At 45.5% G+C, this 18,551-nt stretch overlaps 2 protein-coding genes across 2 annotated transcripts; one reads left to right on the forward strand and one right to left on the reverse strand.

The window, feature by feature from the left end:
- The first annotated feature begins 8,818 nt into the window (after positions 1 to 8,818).
- On the forward strand, positions 8,819 to 13,137 carry LOC127332090 (UMP-CMP kinase 3). Its single transcript, XM_051358345.2, has 10 exons — positions 8,819 to 8,976; positions 9,950 to 9,996; positions 10,442 to 10,496; positions 10,602 to 10,719; positions 10,850 to 11,006; positions 11,152 to 11,232; positions 11,321 to 11,428; positions 11,686 to 11,754; positions 11,943 to 11,999; positions 12,835 to 13,137. Exons 2-9 carry the CDS (start codon positions 9,952 to 9,954, stop codon positions 11,949 to 11,951), a joined length of 642 nt encoding a protein of 213 aa, XP_051214305.1. The 5' UTR covers positions 8,819 to 8,976; positions 9,950 to 9,951; the 3' UTR covers positions 11,952 to 11,999; positions 12,835 to 13,137.
- A 1,271-nt stretch (positions 13,138 to 14,408) lies between these two features.
- On the reverse strand, positions 14,409 to 16,619 carry LOC127328432 (MEIOTIC F-BOX protein MOF-like). Its single transcript, XM_051355032.1, has 4 exons — positions 15,735 to 16,619; positions 15,325 to 15,621; positions 15,099 to 15,209; positions 14,409 to 14,465 (listed from the first exon to the last, which is right to left on the reverse strand). Exons 1-4 carry the CDS (start codon positions 16,617 to 16,619, stop codon positions 14,409 to 14,411), a joined length of 1,350 nt encoding a protein of 449 aa, XP_051210992.1.
- Positions 16,620 to 18,551: the final 1,932 nt, after the last annotated feature.

Consider the following 18,551-nt stretch of genomic DNA (forward strand, 5'->3'; position numbering starts at 1 on the left):
CAATAACCAATAGCGGGATCTGGAGATCCATAATGGCTCTCACATATTCAACGATGACTTTAGTGATCGAATGAACCATTCACATACATTACCAATTCCCTTTGTCTCGCGATATTTTACTTGTCCGAGGTTTGATCTTCGGTATCACTATATACCTTGTTCAACCTCGTCTCCTGACAAGTACTCTTTACTCGTACCGTGGTATGTGGTCTCTTATGAACTCATTCATATGCTTGCAAGACATTAGACGACATTCCACCGAGAGGGCCCAGAGTATATCTATCCGTCATCGGGATGGACAAATCCCACCGTTGATCCATATGCCTCAACTCATACTTTAGGATACTTAATCCCACCTTTATAGCCACCCATTTACGCGGTGGTGTTTGATGTAATCAAAGTACCTTTCAGTATAAGTGATTTACATGATCTCATGGTCATAAGGACTAGGTAACTATGTATCGAAAGCTTATAGCAAATAACTTAATGACGAGATCTTATGCCACGCTTAATTGGGTGTGTCCATTATATCATTCACACAATGACATAACCTTGTTATTAATAACATCCAATGTTCATGATTATGAAACTAATCATCCATTAATCAACAAGCTAGTTTAAGAGGCATACTAGGGACTTCTTGTTTGTCTACATATCACACATGTACTAATGTTTCGGTTAATACAATTCTAGCATGATATATAAACATTTATCATAAACATAAAGATATAAATAATAACCACTTTATTATTGCCTCTTGGGCATATCTCCTTGAGTCTCCCACTTGCACTAGAGTCAATAATCTAGATTACATTGTAATATACCTAACACCCATGGCATTACGGTGTTGGTCATGCTTTGCCCTAGGGAGAGCTTTAGTCAACGGATCTGCTACATTCAGATCGGTGTGTACTTTGCAAATCTTTACTTCTCCATCTTCGATGTACTCGCGAATCGAGTAGTAACGCAGCTTGATATGCTTCACCTCTTGTGTGACCTTGGCTCTTGTGCATTGGCGATGGCACCCATGTTATCACGGTAAATGATTAATGGGTCCAATGCACTAGGAACCACACCGAGCTCTACAATGAACCTCTTCATCCATACCGCTTCGATGAAGCCTGCGAAGCCGCTATGTACTCGATTCCGTTGAAGACTTCGCCACCGTGCACCGCTTCGAGCTTGCCCAGCTTCGCGGCACCATTCAATATAAACACGTACCCAGATTGTGACTTAGAGTCATCAGGATCAGTGTTCCAACTTGCATCGGTGTAACCGTTTACAACGAGCTCTTGGTCACCTCCATAACAAAGAAACATATCCTTAGTTCTTTTCAAGTACTTCAGGATATTCTTGACCGCTGTCCGATGTTCCATTCTGGATCACTTTGATATCTGCTAGTCAAACTAACGACATGTGCTATATCCGGTCTAGTACATAGCATGGCATACATGATAGATCCTCTTTGCCGAGGCATAGGGGATGTTACTCATCCTTTCTCTTTCTTCTGTAGTAGCCGGTCCTTGAGTCTTACTCAATACCTTGCACAGTAACATAGGTAAGAACCCTTTCTTACTTTCGTCCATTCTAAACTTCTTTAGAATCTTGTCCAGATATGTACTCTGTGATAGCCCTATTAGGCGTCTTGATCTATCTCTATAAATCTTGATGCCTAATATATACGATGCTTCACCAAGGTCTTTCATTGAAAAACTATTATTCAAATAACCCTTAACACTTTGCTTAATAGTTCTATATCATTCCCGATCAATAATATGTCATCTACATATAATATCAGGGAATGCTACGTAGCTCCCACTCACTTTCTTGTAAATACAGGCCTCTCCATGACACCGTATAAACCCGAAGTCTTTGATCACCTTATCAAAGCGTCGGTTCCAACTTCTTGATGCTTGCTTCAGTCCATAGATTGAACGCTGAAGTTTGCATACTTTGTCAAGACATTTTTAGGATCGACAAAACCTTTGGGTTGTACCATATACAACTCTTCCTCAATGTCTCCATTAAGGAACGCCGTTTTGACATCCATACGCCAAATCTCATAATCGAAAAATGCAGCTATTGCAAACAAAATCCTCACATATTTTAGCTTCGCTACAGGTGAGAATGTCTCATCGTAGTCAACTACTTGAATTTGTCGGAAACCCTTTGCGACAAGTCGAGCTTTATAGACAGAATATTACCATCAGCATCTGTTTTTCTCTTGAAGATCCATTTATTCTCGACAGCCTTACGGCTATCGGGTAAGTCTACCAAAGTCCATACTTTGTTATCATACATGGATCCCATTTCGGATTTCATGGCTTCTTGCCATTTGTTGGAATGCAGGCTCATCATCGCTTCTTCATACGTCGCAGGTCCTCATCATTGTTATCTACAATCATGACATTTAAACAAGGATCATACCAATCAGAGTGGCACGTTCCCTTGTCGATCTGCGAGGTTCGGTAGTTTCCCTCGTTCGAAGTTTCATGATCATTATCATTAGCTTCCTCTGTTGCCGGTGTAGGCGATGCAGTACAACTTCCGCATCGCGCTACTCTGATCAACGAGTATAGATTCATCAATCTCATCGAGTTCTACTTTTCTTCCAGTCACTTCTTTAGTGAGAAATTCTTTCTCAAGAAAGGTTCCGTTCTTAGCAACAAAGATTTTGCCTTCGGATTTGTGATAGAAAGTGTACCCTATAGTTTCCTTAGGGTATCCTATGAAGACGCATTTCTCCGCTTTGGGTTCTAGCTTGTCCGGTTGTAACTTCTTTACATAGGCTTCGCAACCCCAAACTTTCAGAACGATGACTTAGGTTTCTTATTAAACCATAATTCATACGGTGTCGTTTCTACGGATTTTGATGGTGCTCTATTTAAAGTGAATGCGGCTGTCTCTAATGCATAACTCCAAAATGATAACGGCAAATCAGTAAGAGACATCATACTACGAACCATATCTAAGAGAGTTCGATTACGACGTTCGGACACACCGTTTCGTTGAGGTGTTCCCGGCGGTGTCAATTGTGAAAGTATTCCGCATTTCTTTAAATGCATGCCAAACTCATAACTCAGATATTCACCTCCACGATCAGATCGTAGAAATTTGATCTTCTTGTTACGTTGATTTTCTACTTCACTTTGAAATTCCTTAAACTTCTCGAAAGTTTCGGATTTATGTTTCATGAAATAGATATACCCATATCTACTCGGATCATCTGTGAAGGTTAGAACATAACGATAACCACCGCGCGATGCTACGCTCATTGGTCCACATACATACGTATCTATGATTTCCAATAAGTCGAGCTCGCTCCATCATACTGAGAAAATGGAGTCTTTGTCATTTTACCCATTAGACATGCTTCGCATCTATCAAGTGACTCAAAGTCAAGTGATTCAAGTAATCCATCGGTATGGAGTTTCTTCATGCGTTTCACTCCAATATGACCAAGACGACAGTGCCACATATAAGTAGAATTATCATTAAGTTTAATTCGCTTAGCATCAATGTTATGTATATGCGTATCACTACTATCGAGATCTAATAGAAATAAGCCATTCTTTTGTGGTGCTCGACCATAAAAGATATTATTCATAAAAATAGAACAACCATTATTCTCAGACTTGAATGAATAACCGTCTTGCATTAAACAAGATCCAGATATAATGTTCATGCTCAACGCAGTACATAATAGCAATTATTTAGGCTTAAAACTAATCCCGAAGGTAGATGTAGAGGAAGTGTGCCGATTGCGATCACATTGACCTTGGATCCGTTTCCAACGCGCATCGTCACTTCATCTTTCAGCAGTTGTCGTTTATTCTTTAGTTCTGTTTCGAGTTACAAATATGAGCAACCGAACCGGTATCAAATACCTGTGTACTAGAACGAGAACCAAGTGAAATGAACATCTATAACATGTATATCAAATATACCTTCTTTCTTCTTCTTGACAAGGCCGCTCTTCGATCAGCCGGATACTTGGAGCAATTACGCTTCCGGTGTCCCTTCTCCTTGCGGTAATAGCACTCGGCATCGAGGCTTAGGGCCGTTCTTAGGTTTCATAGGAGGCGTGGCAGCTTTCTTGCCACCCTTCTAGAATTTTCCCTTAGACTTGCCCTGTTTCTTGAAACTTGGTGGTCTTGTTGACCATCAACACTTGGTGCTCTTTCTTGATCTCAATCTCAGCAGCTTTTAGCATGCCAAAAAGTTCGAGTAACTCCTTGTTCATGTTCTGCATATTGTAGTTCATCACAAAGTTCTTGTAACTTGGTGGCGGTGATTGAAGGACACGATTAATCCCGATGCATTAGGAATCACTATTCCCAAGTCACCGAGTTTCTTCGCATGCCCGGTCATGGCGAGCATGTGCTCACTAACGGAGCTGCCTTCTTCCATCATACAGTGAAGAAATGTTTCGATGCTTCATAGCATTCCATCGCCGCATGAGTCTCGAATATAGCTTTCAGCTCATTCATCAACTCATGAGGATCATGGTGCTCAAAACGTTTTTGAAGATCGGATTCCAGATCGCACGGGATGGCACACCGAACTTGAGAGTACCGAGTTTTCCGAGTCGCGTAAACAGCTTTTACTTCATCGGATTCATCTTCTGCAGGAGGGTCACCTAGCGGTGCATCAAGCACAAATTGCAGATTTCCGCGAGAGAGGATGATCCTCACATGACGGAACCAGATCGGTGAAGTTGCTACCGTTGCTCTTAAGTTTCTCTTTCTCTAGGAACTGATTAAAATTGATTGGGGACGCCATCTCTACAACATATATTTGCAATAGTTTAGACTAAGTTTATGACAAATTGAGTTCAAATTTTAATTCAACATAATTAAAAACCTAAGTGAACTCCCACTCAAAACAATATCCCTCGCATTGTCTTAGTGATCACACGAACCAAATCCACCGCACCTAAACCCGATCATCACGAGAAAAGGTGTGATTTCAATGGCGAACACTCAAAGTGTTCATCATATCAACCATATGATTCATGCTCTACCTTTCGGTATCACGTGTTCCGAGACCATGTCCGTACATGCTAGGCTCGTCAAGGCCACCTTAGTATCCGCATGTGCAAAACTGTCTTGCACCCGTTATATGTACTTATTGAATCTATCACACCCGATCATCACGAGGTGCTTCGAAACGACAAGACTTGGCAACGGTGCTACTAAGGATGAACACTTTATTATCTTGAGATTTTAGTGAGGGATCATCTTATAATGCTACCGTCGCGATCTAAGCAAAATAAGATGCATAAAAAGGATTAACATCACATGCGGTTCATATGTGATATGATATGGCCCTTTTGTTCTTGCGCCTTTGATCTTCATCTCCAAAGCACGGATATGATCTCCATCATCTTCGGGCATGATCTCCATCATCGTCGGCGTAGCGTCAAGGTCAATGGCGCCGTCTTCATGATTGTCCTCCATGTAGCAACTATTACAACTACTTTGAAATACTACTCAACATGAAATTTAAAGACAACCATAAGGCTCTGGGTTGCCACAATACAATAATGATCATCTCATACATATTCATCATCACATTATGGCCATATCACATCACCAAACCACTGCAAAAACAAGTTAGACGTCTCTAATTTGGTTTGCATATTTTACGTGGTTTAGGGTTTTCGAGAGAGATCTAATCTACCTACGAACATGAACCACAACGTTGATACTAATGTTTTCAATAGAAGAGTAAATTGAATCTTTACTATAGTAGGAGAGACAGACACCCGCAAAGCCTCTTATGCAATACAAGTTGCATGTCGAACGAGAAACAAGTCTCATGAACGCGGTCATGTAAAGTTAGTCCGAGCCGCTTCATCCCACTATGCCATAAAGATGCAAAGTACTCAAACTAAAGATAACAAGAGCATCAACGCCCACAAACCATTGTGTTCTACTCGTGCAACCATCTATGCATAGACACGGCTCGATACCACCGTAGGATAACGTTGCATAGAAAACAAAAATTTTCCTACGGCGAACACGCAATCCAAGCCAAGATGCAATCTAGAAGACGGTAGCAACGAGGGGTATCGAGTCTCACCCTTGAAGAGATTCCAAAGCCTACAAGAGGAGGCTCTTGTTGCTGCGGTAGATGATCACTTGCCGCTTGCAAAGCGCGTAGAAGATCTTGATCACGATCGGTTCCGGCGCCACGAACGGGCGGCACCTCCGTGCTCGGTCACACGTTCGGTTGTTGATGAAGACGACGTCCACCTCCCCGTTCCGGCGGGCAGCGGAAGTAGTAGCTCCTCTTGAATCCGACAGCACGACGGCGTGGTGTCGGTGGCGGTGTAGAAGTCCGGCGGAGCTTCGCTAAGCTACGCGGGCAATATGGAGTGGAGGAGCAAAGCTAGGGTTTGGGAGGGGGTGGCCGGCCACTCAAGGGGGGCGGCCAGCTTATGGTCTTGGGGTGGCCGGCCCCCTCCCTTGGCCCCTCATTATATAGGTGGATCCCAAGTGTTGGTGTCCAAGTCTTCGAATAAGACCCGAAACCAAAACCTTCCATAGGAGGGGGAAACCTAGCCCAACTAGGACTCCCACCCAAAGGTGGGATTCCCACCTCCCATGTGGGGGTGGCCGGCCCCCTATGGTGGAGTCCACTTGGGACTCCACCCCATCTAGGGCTGGCCGGCCATGGAGGTGGAGTCCCTTGTGGACTCCACCTTCCTTGGTGGTTTCTTCCGGACTTTTCTAGAACCTTCTAGAACCTTCCATAGAACCTTCCGCGACATTTTATTTCACATAAAATGACATCCTATATATGAATCTTATTCTCCGGACCATTCCGGAACTCCTCGTGATGTCCGGGATCTCATCCGGGACTCCGAACAAATATTCGAACTCCATTCCATAATTCAAGTGCTACCATTTCAACATCCAACTTTAAGTGTGTCACCCTACGGTTCGAGAACTATGCGGACATGGTTGAGTACTCACTCCGACCAATAACCAATAGCGGGATCTGGAGATCCATAATGGCTCCCACATATTCAACGATGACTTTAGTGATCGAATGAACCATTCACATACATTACCAATTCCCTTTGTCTCGCGATATTTTACTTGTCCGAGGTTTGATCTTCGGTATCACTATATACCTTGTTCAACCTCGTCTCCTGACAAGTACTCTTTACTCGTACCGTGGTATGTGGTCTCTTATGAACTCATTCATATGCTTGCAAGACATTAGACGACATTCCACCGAGAGGGCCCAGAGTATATCTATCCGTCATCGGGATGGACAAATCCTTTGTTGATCCATATGCCTCAACTCATACTTTCCGGATACTTAATCCCACCTTTATAGCCACCCATTTACGCAGTGGTGTTTGATGTAATCAAAGTACCTTTCCGGTATAAGTGATTTACATGATCTCATGGTCATAAGGACTAGGTAACTATGTATCGAAAGCTTATAGCAAATAACTTAATGACGAGATCTTATGCTACGCTTAATTGGGTGTGTCCATTATATCATTCACACAATGACATAACCTTGTTATTAATAACATCCAATGTTCATGATTATGAAACTAATCATCCATTAATCAACAAGCTAGTTTAAGAGGCATACTAGGGACTTCTTGTTTGTCTACATATCACACATGTACTAATGTTTCGGTTAATACAATTCTAGCATGATATATAAACATTTATCATAAACATAAAGATATAAATAATAACCACTTTATTATTGCCTCTTGGGCATATCTCCTTCATAATCTTGACAGATCCATGTTGAATAAAGTTAAAAGTCATATGCATCACTTTGATGCAGGTTGGGGCTCCCCCATTTAGAAAAAATGAAAATTCTCGTAGAATCAAGTGGGTTTTGTCTCTCTTTCTCACGGTTGATACCTCATCTCTTTAGGGGAAATCGAGTAACATTCATTTCCAACTAAAAAGGCATTGTCAAGTCTATGAGATAAACTAAGGTGAGAAGTTTTCACCACAAGAAACTTAACCAACTAAGCAACACTCAGTTCGCGATAATGACAATCTCTTGAGAGTGAGTACTATGGACAAGTGATTGGCCATGGACTATACTAGTGTAGGCCAGTAAGAACATAAAAGATGAGCACAAATACAAACCTATATCTACAGGATACGTCGACCAACAAACACAGAAAATTAACTGAAGAGCATAAAGATTCACAAAAGGCCTTTAGCTTGGCACGGCCGCCATCCGCCATTGAAGAAGAACAACGAGGGCGGCCATCATCCACAACTAGCCCTTCTAAGGCTATTTGAAGGACCGCCGACACCGCTGCGTGCAAAACAAGGCCACCGCCGAGCCATCCGCGCCGAGACAACCTAACCTACCAAAAAAGTCGGACCTTCTCGCATCTCGCCGCGTGAAGCCAAGATCCACCGCATTTCCAAATTAAACCCATGAGGGCCTCCAGACCGGCAAGCACACCGACGAGAGGGCACGCCTACCTCCAGGTGTTTCGAAGGAATTGTGGGTTTATTAGCTGCTAATTCTGGTGGAATAATAACTGATGATAGAGATTGGTCATAATGTGTGTCAAATCTATGTTTGTATCCTAGATAGACTAGATTGAAGAAGAAATAAAACGTCTCACTGAGTCACTGCCCAAGGGTCCCACACGCTTGTGGAGCCGTGCAGAGCTCCAGCTTCTCCCACCTCGCTTCCCCGAAGGGAAAAAAGCTTTCTCGTCCCTCTCCACCAGTTGTTGCGCCGACGGCTCCGGCCCCACCGCCCAATTGCCACGCTTCCCGCGGAGACGCCGCGTGGGCCCCACCACCCCACCTCTCGGCCTCGCCTCTGCGCGCCGCGCGCGTATTAAACGGCCTCCTGCCTCCTCCTCCTCCTTCCTCCACCAGCACACGCACCACGCGCTCCCCGTGATCCCGCCGCCGCGCCGACCCTCCTCCGCCCACCGCCCGCCATCGATCCAGGACCGCACAGGTACGCGAGATCCTGCCTGTCCGTCCTGTCGCGAGATCTGATGGTGGTATTACTTACTATGTGCTAGCCGTGCTCTTCTTGTTATCACCTGGAGCCAGGGCGTCTCGAGTTCTCGGGCGGGTGGGATCTGGGTGATCCGGGGATTCAGGGGGAGGGATCCGTCCTTGGGCTGAATGGGTCGGCACGGCAGCCTAGGGTGCAGATCTGACGGGGACGGCTCCCGGGGCTGCGGCTGGATCTTGGAATGGTTGCCACCGACAGTTCAGAGCCGTGGATCATCATGATCCGTGTTTCTGAAACCAATTTTCTTTTCTGAAAAAATAGGAGCAACTCACCTCCCTCTTCTCCTCCGTGTTCGCTACGCACGGCGGGAAATCAAGGGGGCGTCCTAGTTCAAATCGGGTTCAAGCCGCGATCCTTCTGTTCGATTTATCTACTTGAAAATAGACCCTTCTGTCTGTACAAGCATCCGGTGATGCGAAATATGCCTTGGCAAGGCGGAAAAAAAGAGAGGAAGAAACACCTTCCGTCTACAACACTGCTACCCTTCCTATGTTGCCATCTCCGCAGTGGCAGGCCATTGGGCGCTGCCATTTCTGGGTACCTCCAGAAAGAGTAGAGTTACAACCTCGTCTACTCTTTTGCTGGTTAGAAGTGACGAAGCTGCACAGTGCAGTGATGTCGGGTGCTTTGTATGCGTCTGTATCGAATCGAACTTTGGGTTTTAAGATCCAAGCAGAGTTAGTCAGTGCGATGCTGCAGGCTCCTCTGTCCTTGGCCCTTCTGATATAATCAATGTCAGATTGCTAGATGCTATTACCAATATTCATCTTCAGTGTATAATTGCTGCCCTTGCAGTGTTATATTTCTCTTGCTCTAATTTCTGAGGTGCAATGTTACATTTCTTTTTCATTTCTGAGGTGCAAAATTTCAACTTTACCTTTGTGTAAACTGGATATTTTGTCATTTTCAGCCATGGGCACGGTTGTGGATGCTCCCGCAGTTGTCACTGAGAACGAGGTACGTGTATGTCATTGCTTATTCCCTGGATATATTAGATAATTTCAACTTATTTCTGCAAAAGCCCTGTTTCGTTGTGAATGTTCAACGTATTTTGTTTTCTGCATCAGGGGACATGCTTTGAATTTATTACAACTTAAAACATAAGGCATTACGGAAATCTCTGACCTTAAGGGCTGGTGCCCTCAATCTCAGTGTTATGTCGACTAGCTTTCAGAACCATTTAGTTATTTGGGAATAGATGCACTGTATTCTTGTTGGGTTCATGTTGAAACAACTTATGTTTTTGTGCATATTGCCAATATAAATCTGGATCCATGAGTTATTATTTACAACACCTATTATATATAATCATTAAAGTAAACACTACAGTATAGTCTCGCAGAATTGGTGACATTCATGATTTTTTTTATGTCTTGTGGTTGAAACTGTGTTTTTCATGCAGGAGGTTGCTGTGAACATGTTGGGTGACAAGAAAGTTACAGTTGTATTTGTTCTTGGTAAACTCTCATTGGCTTTATTGCTGACCAACTAATATTATTAAGCGTTATTTGTATCTAAGTAAATAAAATTTCTTCCGTACCTGACCAAGAATTTACACACAGGTGGTCCTGGAAGTGGAAAGGGTACACAGTGTGCCAACATTGTTGAACACTTTGGGTTTACCCATCTTAGTGCTGGAGATCTTCTGCGCGCAGAGCTTAAATCTGGCTCTGAGAATGGGTATATTATTTTCTTCCCATGAATATTTTTTTGGAACTAGATTGTTCTGAAAATTGTTTTGGTCATTGTACGCTTCTTTAATTAACACTTGTAGCTTCCTATGTTTACTTCCACACTTCTAATTTTGCAGAACTATGATTGAGAACATGATAAAGGAGGGGAAGATTGTTCCATCAGAGGTAACTATAGCGCTCCTGAGGGACGCCATGATAAAAAATGAGAACGATAAGTTTCTAATCGACGGGTTTCCGAGGAATGAAGAGAATCGTGCTGCCTTCGAGCATGTTGTAAGCCCATCTATTCTTACAATTCAAAAGCTGATATCTTTCACTCTTCTCTAACAAGCTTGCATCATAGTTCAGCATCATCTTCCGGTGTCATTTATATACTTATAAAGAATTATAAGATATCTGACCGTGTTACTTTTTTCAGACAAAAATTTCTCCTGCATTTGTGCTATTCTTCAATTGTTCTGAGGAAGAGATGCAAAAACGTCTTTTGGGGCGCAATGAGGTTTGCTTCATCACTTATTTCCTTCGTTTTAGCATATGTATCCTTGTCAAATCACCCCTTGTTTCCAACAATTCTTGTTATTTTGCAGGGAAGAGTTGATGACAACATAGAGACTATCAAGAAGAGATTCAATGTTTTTGCTGAATCCAGTTTGCCTGTAATTGAGTACTATAGAGCGAAGGAGAAGGTTAAAGAGGTACAACTGCACTTCCACAATGACTGATTACTTGAAGGGAATGCATGTCAACGTAAAAGCAGGAACATTATAAATAGGACAGATAACACGATAATTTGAAGAACTCGTCTATTGGAATAATAATCCTTTTTTTATTGTTATGTGGGACTTAGGACTTCTGATAATTACGTCTGTTCTTTTGCAATGATAGTTACAGCCCTTCTTTTGGAATCTGTTGTTCACTTTGATCCGTACTGACCAACAAGCTGTTTTGTTAGATTGATGCTACAAAACCGATTGCTGAGGTGTTCGAAGATGTCAAGGCCATTTTTGCCCCATACGCCAAGGTAATTTATTAAATTTAACTTGTTTTATCATTTGTTTGCTCGTAGCATTTCTGCGTGTATCTTGTAACTCCTGCATGACTAAATAGTATGTTTGTTGCTACATGGCAAGCTGAATAGTTCTGCCCTGTCACCTGTATATGTCATGCCACTCTTTAATATTTTCATATAACATTATGCTATTATACCAGGCTGCCTAGAACAGTATAAAGGACCAAAAGGTGATAAATGGAATGATTTTATACAAGGTATACCTTAGCTCCCTTTTTATGCTTCATTACTTTCTTTCCATAGGCGGTTCTCATAAGTGGTGCAGTTTTTTATCTTTTTTCCTTGGGACATAGAGCAATATAAGTTGGCTCTGCTTGGCTGTGTGGTTGACTTGAAAAGAAGTGTTGACACACTTGTCTAGGATAATATTAGTAACAACAACATTTGAATGGGGATATGTCAAATAGACAAATACACATTGACTGTCGTAGCAAATGAGAAGTTGAGAACTACTCCTAGTGGAACTGGGAACAGGATGGGTAGCATACTTATTATGACTGTTAGATGGACTACTACTAGTTGAGAAAACTACGTAACTTGCATTGATCTCCTCAACTATGAGTCCATGTGTGCTATTCAAAAGTGATGATAGTTAGTTATACTGTACTCACAGTAATATTTCTTATGAACTGTGCAATAAGCATTGTACATAGCTTTGTGGTGAGACTGTTCTCTTTACTCCATAGGGCGTGCTCAGCTGCTTCTTCCACATGTTTCAGAATGGAAATTTTCGCATGGGATTCTTTAGCTGGATTTCAGTTGACATGAAAATTTTGAACTCAAGTAAACATAAATACTCCGTATCTTACTTTCATGGAAACAATTACCCTCTGCTTTTCACTTTCAACATAACCTTTTTCAGATAGCTTCATTGCAGTCTAAAACTATCAACCTTAATCAAGCTGTTATTTTTTTTTGCCTGGAAGGTGGGATAATTTTGTCAATTAATGCCTTTGAAACAAATGAGTTAAGTGAGTTAACAGGATTATTGTTGCTAACCATACTCATGTTAGTCCCTGTTATGTCTTGCAGGTTTTGCTCAAGTTTGACATATCTGTGATTACAAACCCTTAATATAGATCAGACTCATCAGTAGGCAATTTGATTTGTTACCAGCAATAAGTAGATCCGTTTGCCGCTAGTTCTTGTTTACCATTGTCGGTGTATCCTGTGGAGTGTACTTGTGCCATTTGTGTAATTTACTGCATGGAAGGCTCAGACCTTGTGCAGTTGTGCCCATGAATTATCGATTGGTTGTATTACAGAGAAGCAAACTGCTTTCACATTGCTTATAATCGACTGAGTTGTTCTGTCGAAGATACACTTCGACACACAGTTGCTCCATGCAAACATTTCGTGCAGTGTTGACGTTCGCTCTCAGAAGATTTTGTTTGCAAGTTTTCACAGATGTCTGTGTCTTCTGCAACGAAAGTGAAACATCTAATCACTTGTTCTTTGAATGTGTTGTTGCTTCTGCTATGTGTTCAGAAATTTGAAAAGTTCTGAGTATTAACTGTAACTCCCAACTTTAGTTGATATTTCTGACTTATGGAATGATAATAAAAAGAATTTTCTGTCTAATATAATAAATGCTGCTGTTATAAGGAACACCTTGTTAGTCAGAAATGACATGTGTTTCAACTGAACCCTATGGGTTGGAGATTTTCGTTGCTGAACCGTTTTGCCTCTATCTCCCAAGCGGCGGGCGGTAGGTGGCCAGATCCCATCTTCACGGGCAGGAGCCTTGGGCCCCTCTCCCTCCGCTTGCCGCTCTGGTGGCAGGAGGGGGAGGGAACCTCATTCCTCGGCTTTGTAGTTAGGGCTTGTTTGCCGTGGTGCGTCGTTGGGGTGGTGGGAGCGGCGCCTGGGCAAATAAATCTGCCTCAACTTCAATCCCACACCGACGGCGACCTTTACGGTGGCGTCTCGAAGTTGTTGGCAACGTGTCCTTGTCGATCTTTTAGGTCGGCAGCTTGGTCTTCTTGCCGTTCTTCAGAAATGGGGAGATCTGTTTCTCGACATGTCGCTAGCGTCTGTCGTTGTCTGGAGCAAGGATGCTGGTCCGAAGATGGTGGGTTTTTCGTTATTCCTCGACTTTGTCGATGGGATGTGGCGGATCTTGGCCCAAGATAGCACGGGGACGTTCCCCGGTCGACGTGCCACATCGACACGTGCCTCGCTGCTTGCAGCGGGCCTGTTCATCGACTCACAAAGTCTTGTTGGCGATGGCTCTCTTTTGGATCTGGCAATGGTGGAGGCTCGACGTCTCTTCCAACGCGCGTCTAGGTGGCGTTGGAGTTTGGCGGCGGCCGCTGGCTTCAGATTTTTGTATATTTCTGTCCTTCAGGTTTTTTTTTTCTGCAAAGTTTACAGGATAACTGTTTTCTCCTCGTCTGTCTGGTAGTTAACACTTACTTATGTAACTTAATTTTCTATTAGTATAATACATGGTTGTTCTAAAAAAAACCCTATGGGTTGGAATGCAGGCTGTGGAGAAAAGTGTCCTACACTCTTGCTCAATTTAGCGTCCTACTCAAGGCCGAGGAAAAAGGAAAGTTGATGAAGATGGTGAACACTTTGGAGGGTTTAGTTTGTGCGCCCCTCTGCTATTGTGACCGGACCTCCGCAATGATGAGGAGTCTTTGAAGGTCACGACATCTGACCTAGCAAGAACTCTCAAGGCGAATGCACTGATGCTGGTCAGAGATGGTGAAGGTTTTAGGGTTCTGCCTAGGCCATAATCTTCTTTGTCCAATCAGAAAATTGTAGCTGAGAGCTCCTGGGCTAGTGTTGGTGTTGGTTCTGTCACTGTTTAGTATATATGTTGGCTGTCTGTGGATGTAAACTTCCGTTATTTTTTGGTTGGTGCTGTTGGTGACAAACTAAGTTTGGATATTGTAAAATGATCTGGTTTCAGAAATGGAACTGGGCTATGCCCTTTTCCTCTAAAAAAATATTTATTACTGCAGTTGTCGGATGCACATGCCTCTCTCTCTCCTCCTTTGCAAACACACAGATATATTTGCTAGTCTACAAAGATATGCGTGATCTTGAATTGAAATTTGTAGCCGACCACTAGTTTAATCCCAGAAGTTATGTCACATGTAAGTATTAACCGAAAGGGAACTGTAACTTTCTATACAAAAGCAAATTAAACAAAATGCAAGTAACTATGTGTTTTATATTTGTATAACTTGGACCCTAGTCTTGGGTAGTTTCATAGATATCTGTGACGAAACCTTATCTCGCAGCAGAGTCTCTTGTACTTTATACATCGTGGACATGTCACGTAATACCGAATCAAGGCCATGCTCATACCTATCTTTATACTTGATTTCTACCAACTTGAGGTTAGGAACTTTGTCTGATATGTTCCTTCTTTTCTTCCTCCTTGTGCCATCTGGAAACTGCGGGGCACCAATATATAATACTCAGTTTTATGCAAGATTCAAGGTTCCTGGTGCTGAAGGAAATAACAATTGGATAGGATGTTGTTCTTGTAGCGTCGAACTAGGTACGTACCTTGCAGCATTGCAGAGTAAGCTTCTCCAATACAGGAGTTAGCAGGAGGAAACGCCACACCGTTTGCAAGTTGTTGCTTATGTAGCATTCGTCCATGATCAAGGTTGTTAGGTTGCGGAAAACTGGCAGAGTTCCTCGCGCGTCGTCTAAGATAGCCTGCAGCAAAGGAACCGGGGCGAACTCGCCGCTTTGTGCGGCGCGGGACTGAAACGACTCGAGCGAAATATCCTCGTAGATATCACTGGACGCCCACTGGAGGCCCTTGTCATTTAGCATGGTAAGTAGGCATTCCCCGGACTGAAACACGAGGGAAGCAGAGAAGTTACTTGAGTTGTCAACAAGGTTGACGCAGAGAAGATTGGAGGAAGAGGCAACACTCTGGATTGAAGCTAGGAGATAGACATGCTTACCGTTGCTTTGAAGCCTGACAGCTCCAGGCTGATGACTGTGGACTTGGCCAGGGAACCAAGAAGCTTCCTCAAGGTTCCGAACAATGCCAAGGTCTGCAGACTAATCTGATCCGATTGAACTACGGTGGACGGCACGCAATCCACGACGCTGATGGACGCGTCGACAAGGGACGGGGCCTCGCTGACGGTGAAGCCGCCCCCGCGCAGCTGGAGGTAACGGCGGTGACGCCTCTCGCGATTGAACAGGATTCCGAGACGCAGCGAGGCGAGGCGTGGGGCGGCGATGACGACGTCTTCTTCGGCGTTGTTGTGGCAGCTGTGGATAGTGAGGCTCTTGAGGCTGGAAGACTCGATCCGACGTAGCCAGTAGGAGCAGTTCCTGAGCTCCAGGACTTGCAGCACCGGGAACCCAGAAGCCAAAGCCGAAGCGAGCTGGCCTTGGGCGTCGTGACCCTCGAGACATGCGTTATGCAGGTGGAGCCTCGCGAGGCGGTGGGGGCCGGGGAGCAGGGGACGTAAGACGACCCGGTGACCCGCCCCGCCGCGGACGTCGACAACCGCCGGGGAGTGGTACTTGAGGGCGCGCCGAATCCACCTGCAGGGGCTGGAAGACGATGTGCAGCACGTCGGGCCGGCGTTCAGCCGGAAGGTGTCCAGCGGCGACCAGGCGCAACGGCGGGCCAGCAGGTTGTCAGCGAACTCCTCGAACAGCTCGACCGAGGACCCGAGGTCCCGGTGATCGATGTCGAGGCACGGCACGGAGCGCCAGATGTGCTCCCACCTCCGCGACAGCACGCACGTCTGCACGACTTGCCGGGCCTTGAGAAGAGACAAGATGGAGTGGAGGAGGCAGTCCGGCAGGTCGCTAAGCCGGTCATCTCCCATGGTGGACATCGATCGGTGATCAGGCCGTGCGTGCGCCCCGTGCTTCTATATTGTAGAACACCATCTGTTAAGAGATGCAGACGTACGATGATTGTGCCCTTTTCATGTGCGCGGCCGTCGCCATGGGGCCGAGTGGACAACAAATCGAGATTCTAAAACGGATCCAAACCGAATTCAAATTGAGATGAACTACCTATTTGATGTCTGAATTAACCTGATCATGGACGCTAAAAACAACTGTTGACGTCTGGCTCTTCGTACGGTCACTCTTGTCTTTACCGTGCCGGTGCCAAGGAGCAAACATGCGAAAGCCTGTCTGTCCGTGTGTAATCTTCATACCCTTTGTATTTTCCTTGGCTGCCTCCATAATGTTAGAATAGGTCTAGATGTATTTTCCTAGATGTATTTTCCTTGGAGTACCTGTTATGTATAATTGTACGATGTATGTATACAGCTGATCTATATAAAGAGATACGTGGAGAGGCATTGCTCCACGCAAACCCTAAAACACTTTTAGGTTCTTTAACTTGGTATCAGAGCCGCCTGGCTCTTTCGCCGCCGCCGCTAGCAAAACCCTAGCTAGCCGCCGTGCTCAGTCCGCCGCCGCTGCCGCGATCTCGCTCGCTGCCGCCGCCGCGATGGCCCAGCAGGTCTCCTCCAGCCTCGCGCTAACGACCACCTCCAGCGCTAGCCTTTCCACCACCGTGGCGGGTCCTGTCATCGCGCCGACGTCTGACACGGCGGCAGTCCCAGTTCTTCCGGCCATCGCCATTCGTCTGAACGGCAGCAACTTCATGTTGTGGAAGGCGCTTGCCCTTCCCAACCTCGCCGGAGCACGTCTCCACGGCTTCCTCGATGGCTCGGCTCCGGCGCCGCCGCGCACCAACCGGGAAGGCACCGGTGATGCCGCGCGCGACATCGACAACCCAGCGTACGCGCAGTGGTGGACCTTGGACCAGCGCGTCCTCGGCCACCTTCTCGGGTCGATGCACGAGGATGTCTCGGCCCAGCTCATCGGCTGCGCAACGGCTGCGGCGGCCTGGAGCGCCGTCCACGCCATGTTCTCCGCCGAAAACCGCGCCGGCATCCATGCCCTTCGGCGCGAGATCCAAGGACTGAAGAAGGGAGACAAGTTCGCCAGCGAGTACATGCAGAAGGTGAAGGCCCTCGCCGACGCCATGGCCACCGCTGGTTCCCCTCTCCGCGATGACGAGATCATCGACTACATGCTTACCGGGTTGGGAACTGCGTTCAACCCGATCGCGGCGTCTATGGAATTCGCGACCACGCCCGCTGGCCATGTTCTACAAGACCGTCCTCAACTATGAGGGCCTCCAGAAGAAGCAGCAGGCAGATCCCGAGGACTGGACCTCCTCGCCAACGCCGCTTCTCGCCCCTACTTCAACAACTCAGGGCGAGCGGGCGACTCGTCTCGCCCTAGCGGTGGTCCTCTCGTGGGTGGTGGCTCGCAGGGACAGCATGGACATGTCCAAGTAGGCCACGGACAGGGGTCTGGCGGTCACGGTGGAGGTGGCCAAGACCGTCGATGCAACGACGACAATGGCGGCAACAATGGCCGCAATGGAGGAGGACGTCGCAGGTCGCGCCCCCAGTGTCAGATTTGCGTTATCTGGGGGCATGACGCGAGTGACTGCAGCCGGCGCTATGATCCAAAGCAGCGCACCGGCAACTCTGCATCGACATCCTCCAACGAACAGTACTGGCACCTCAACTCCGGTGCCTCCGATCACCTGACGAGTGATCTCGAGCGCCTCCACGTTCATGACCGCTACCACGGGAAGGATCAAGTTCATGTGGCCAACGGTGCAGGTTTGTCTATTTCGCATATTGGTCATTCGTCCTTACCTGGTTCATCTTTGAAACTGACAAATATCCTTCATGTTCCACATATTCATAATCACCTCCTTTCAG

Source organism: Lolium perenne, chromosome 2 (assembly GCF_019359855.2).
Source record: "Lolium perenne isolate Kyuss_39 chromosome 2, Kyuss_2.0, whole genome shotgun sequence".
Taxonomy (NCBI): domain Eukaryota; kingdom Viridiplantae; phylum Streptophyta; class Magnoliopsida; order Poales; family Poaceae; genus Lolium; species Lolium perenne.

Coding starts and splice junctions, on each gene's coding strand:
- LOC127328432 (XM_051355032.1), bottom strand. CDS start 16,619: ATGGGAGATGACCGGCTTAGCGACCTGCCGGACTGCCTCCTCCACTCC. Junction 15,210..15,324: donor TTACTCTGCAATGCTGCAAG/GTACGTACCTAG, acceptor GGTGCCCCGCAG/TTTCCAGATGGCACAAGGAG. Junction 14,466..15,098: donor ATGAGCATGGCCTTGATTCG/GTATTACGTGAC, acceptor AGTTCTTGCTAG/GTCAGATGTCGTGACCTTCA.
- LOC127332090 (XM_051358345.2), top strand. CDS start 9,952: ATGGGCACGGTTGTGGATGCTCCCGCAGTTGTCACTGAGAACGAG. Junction 10,497..10,601: donor TACAGTTGTATTTGTTCTTG/GTAAACTCTCAT, acceptor ATTTACACACAG/GTGGTCCTGGAAGTGGAAAG. Junction 11,007..11,151: donor GTGCTGCCTTCGAGCATGTT/GTAAGCCCATCT, acceptor TACTTTTTTCAG/ACAAAAATTTCTCCTGCATT.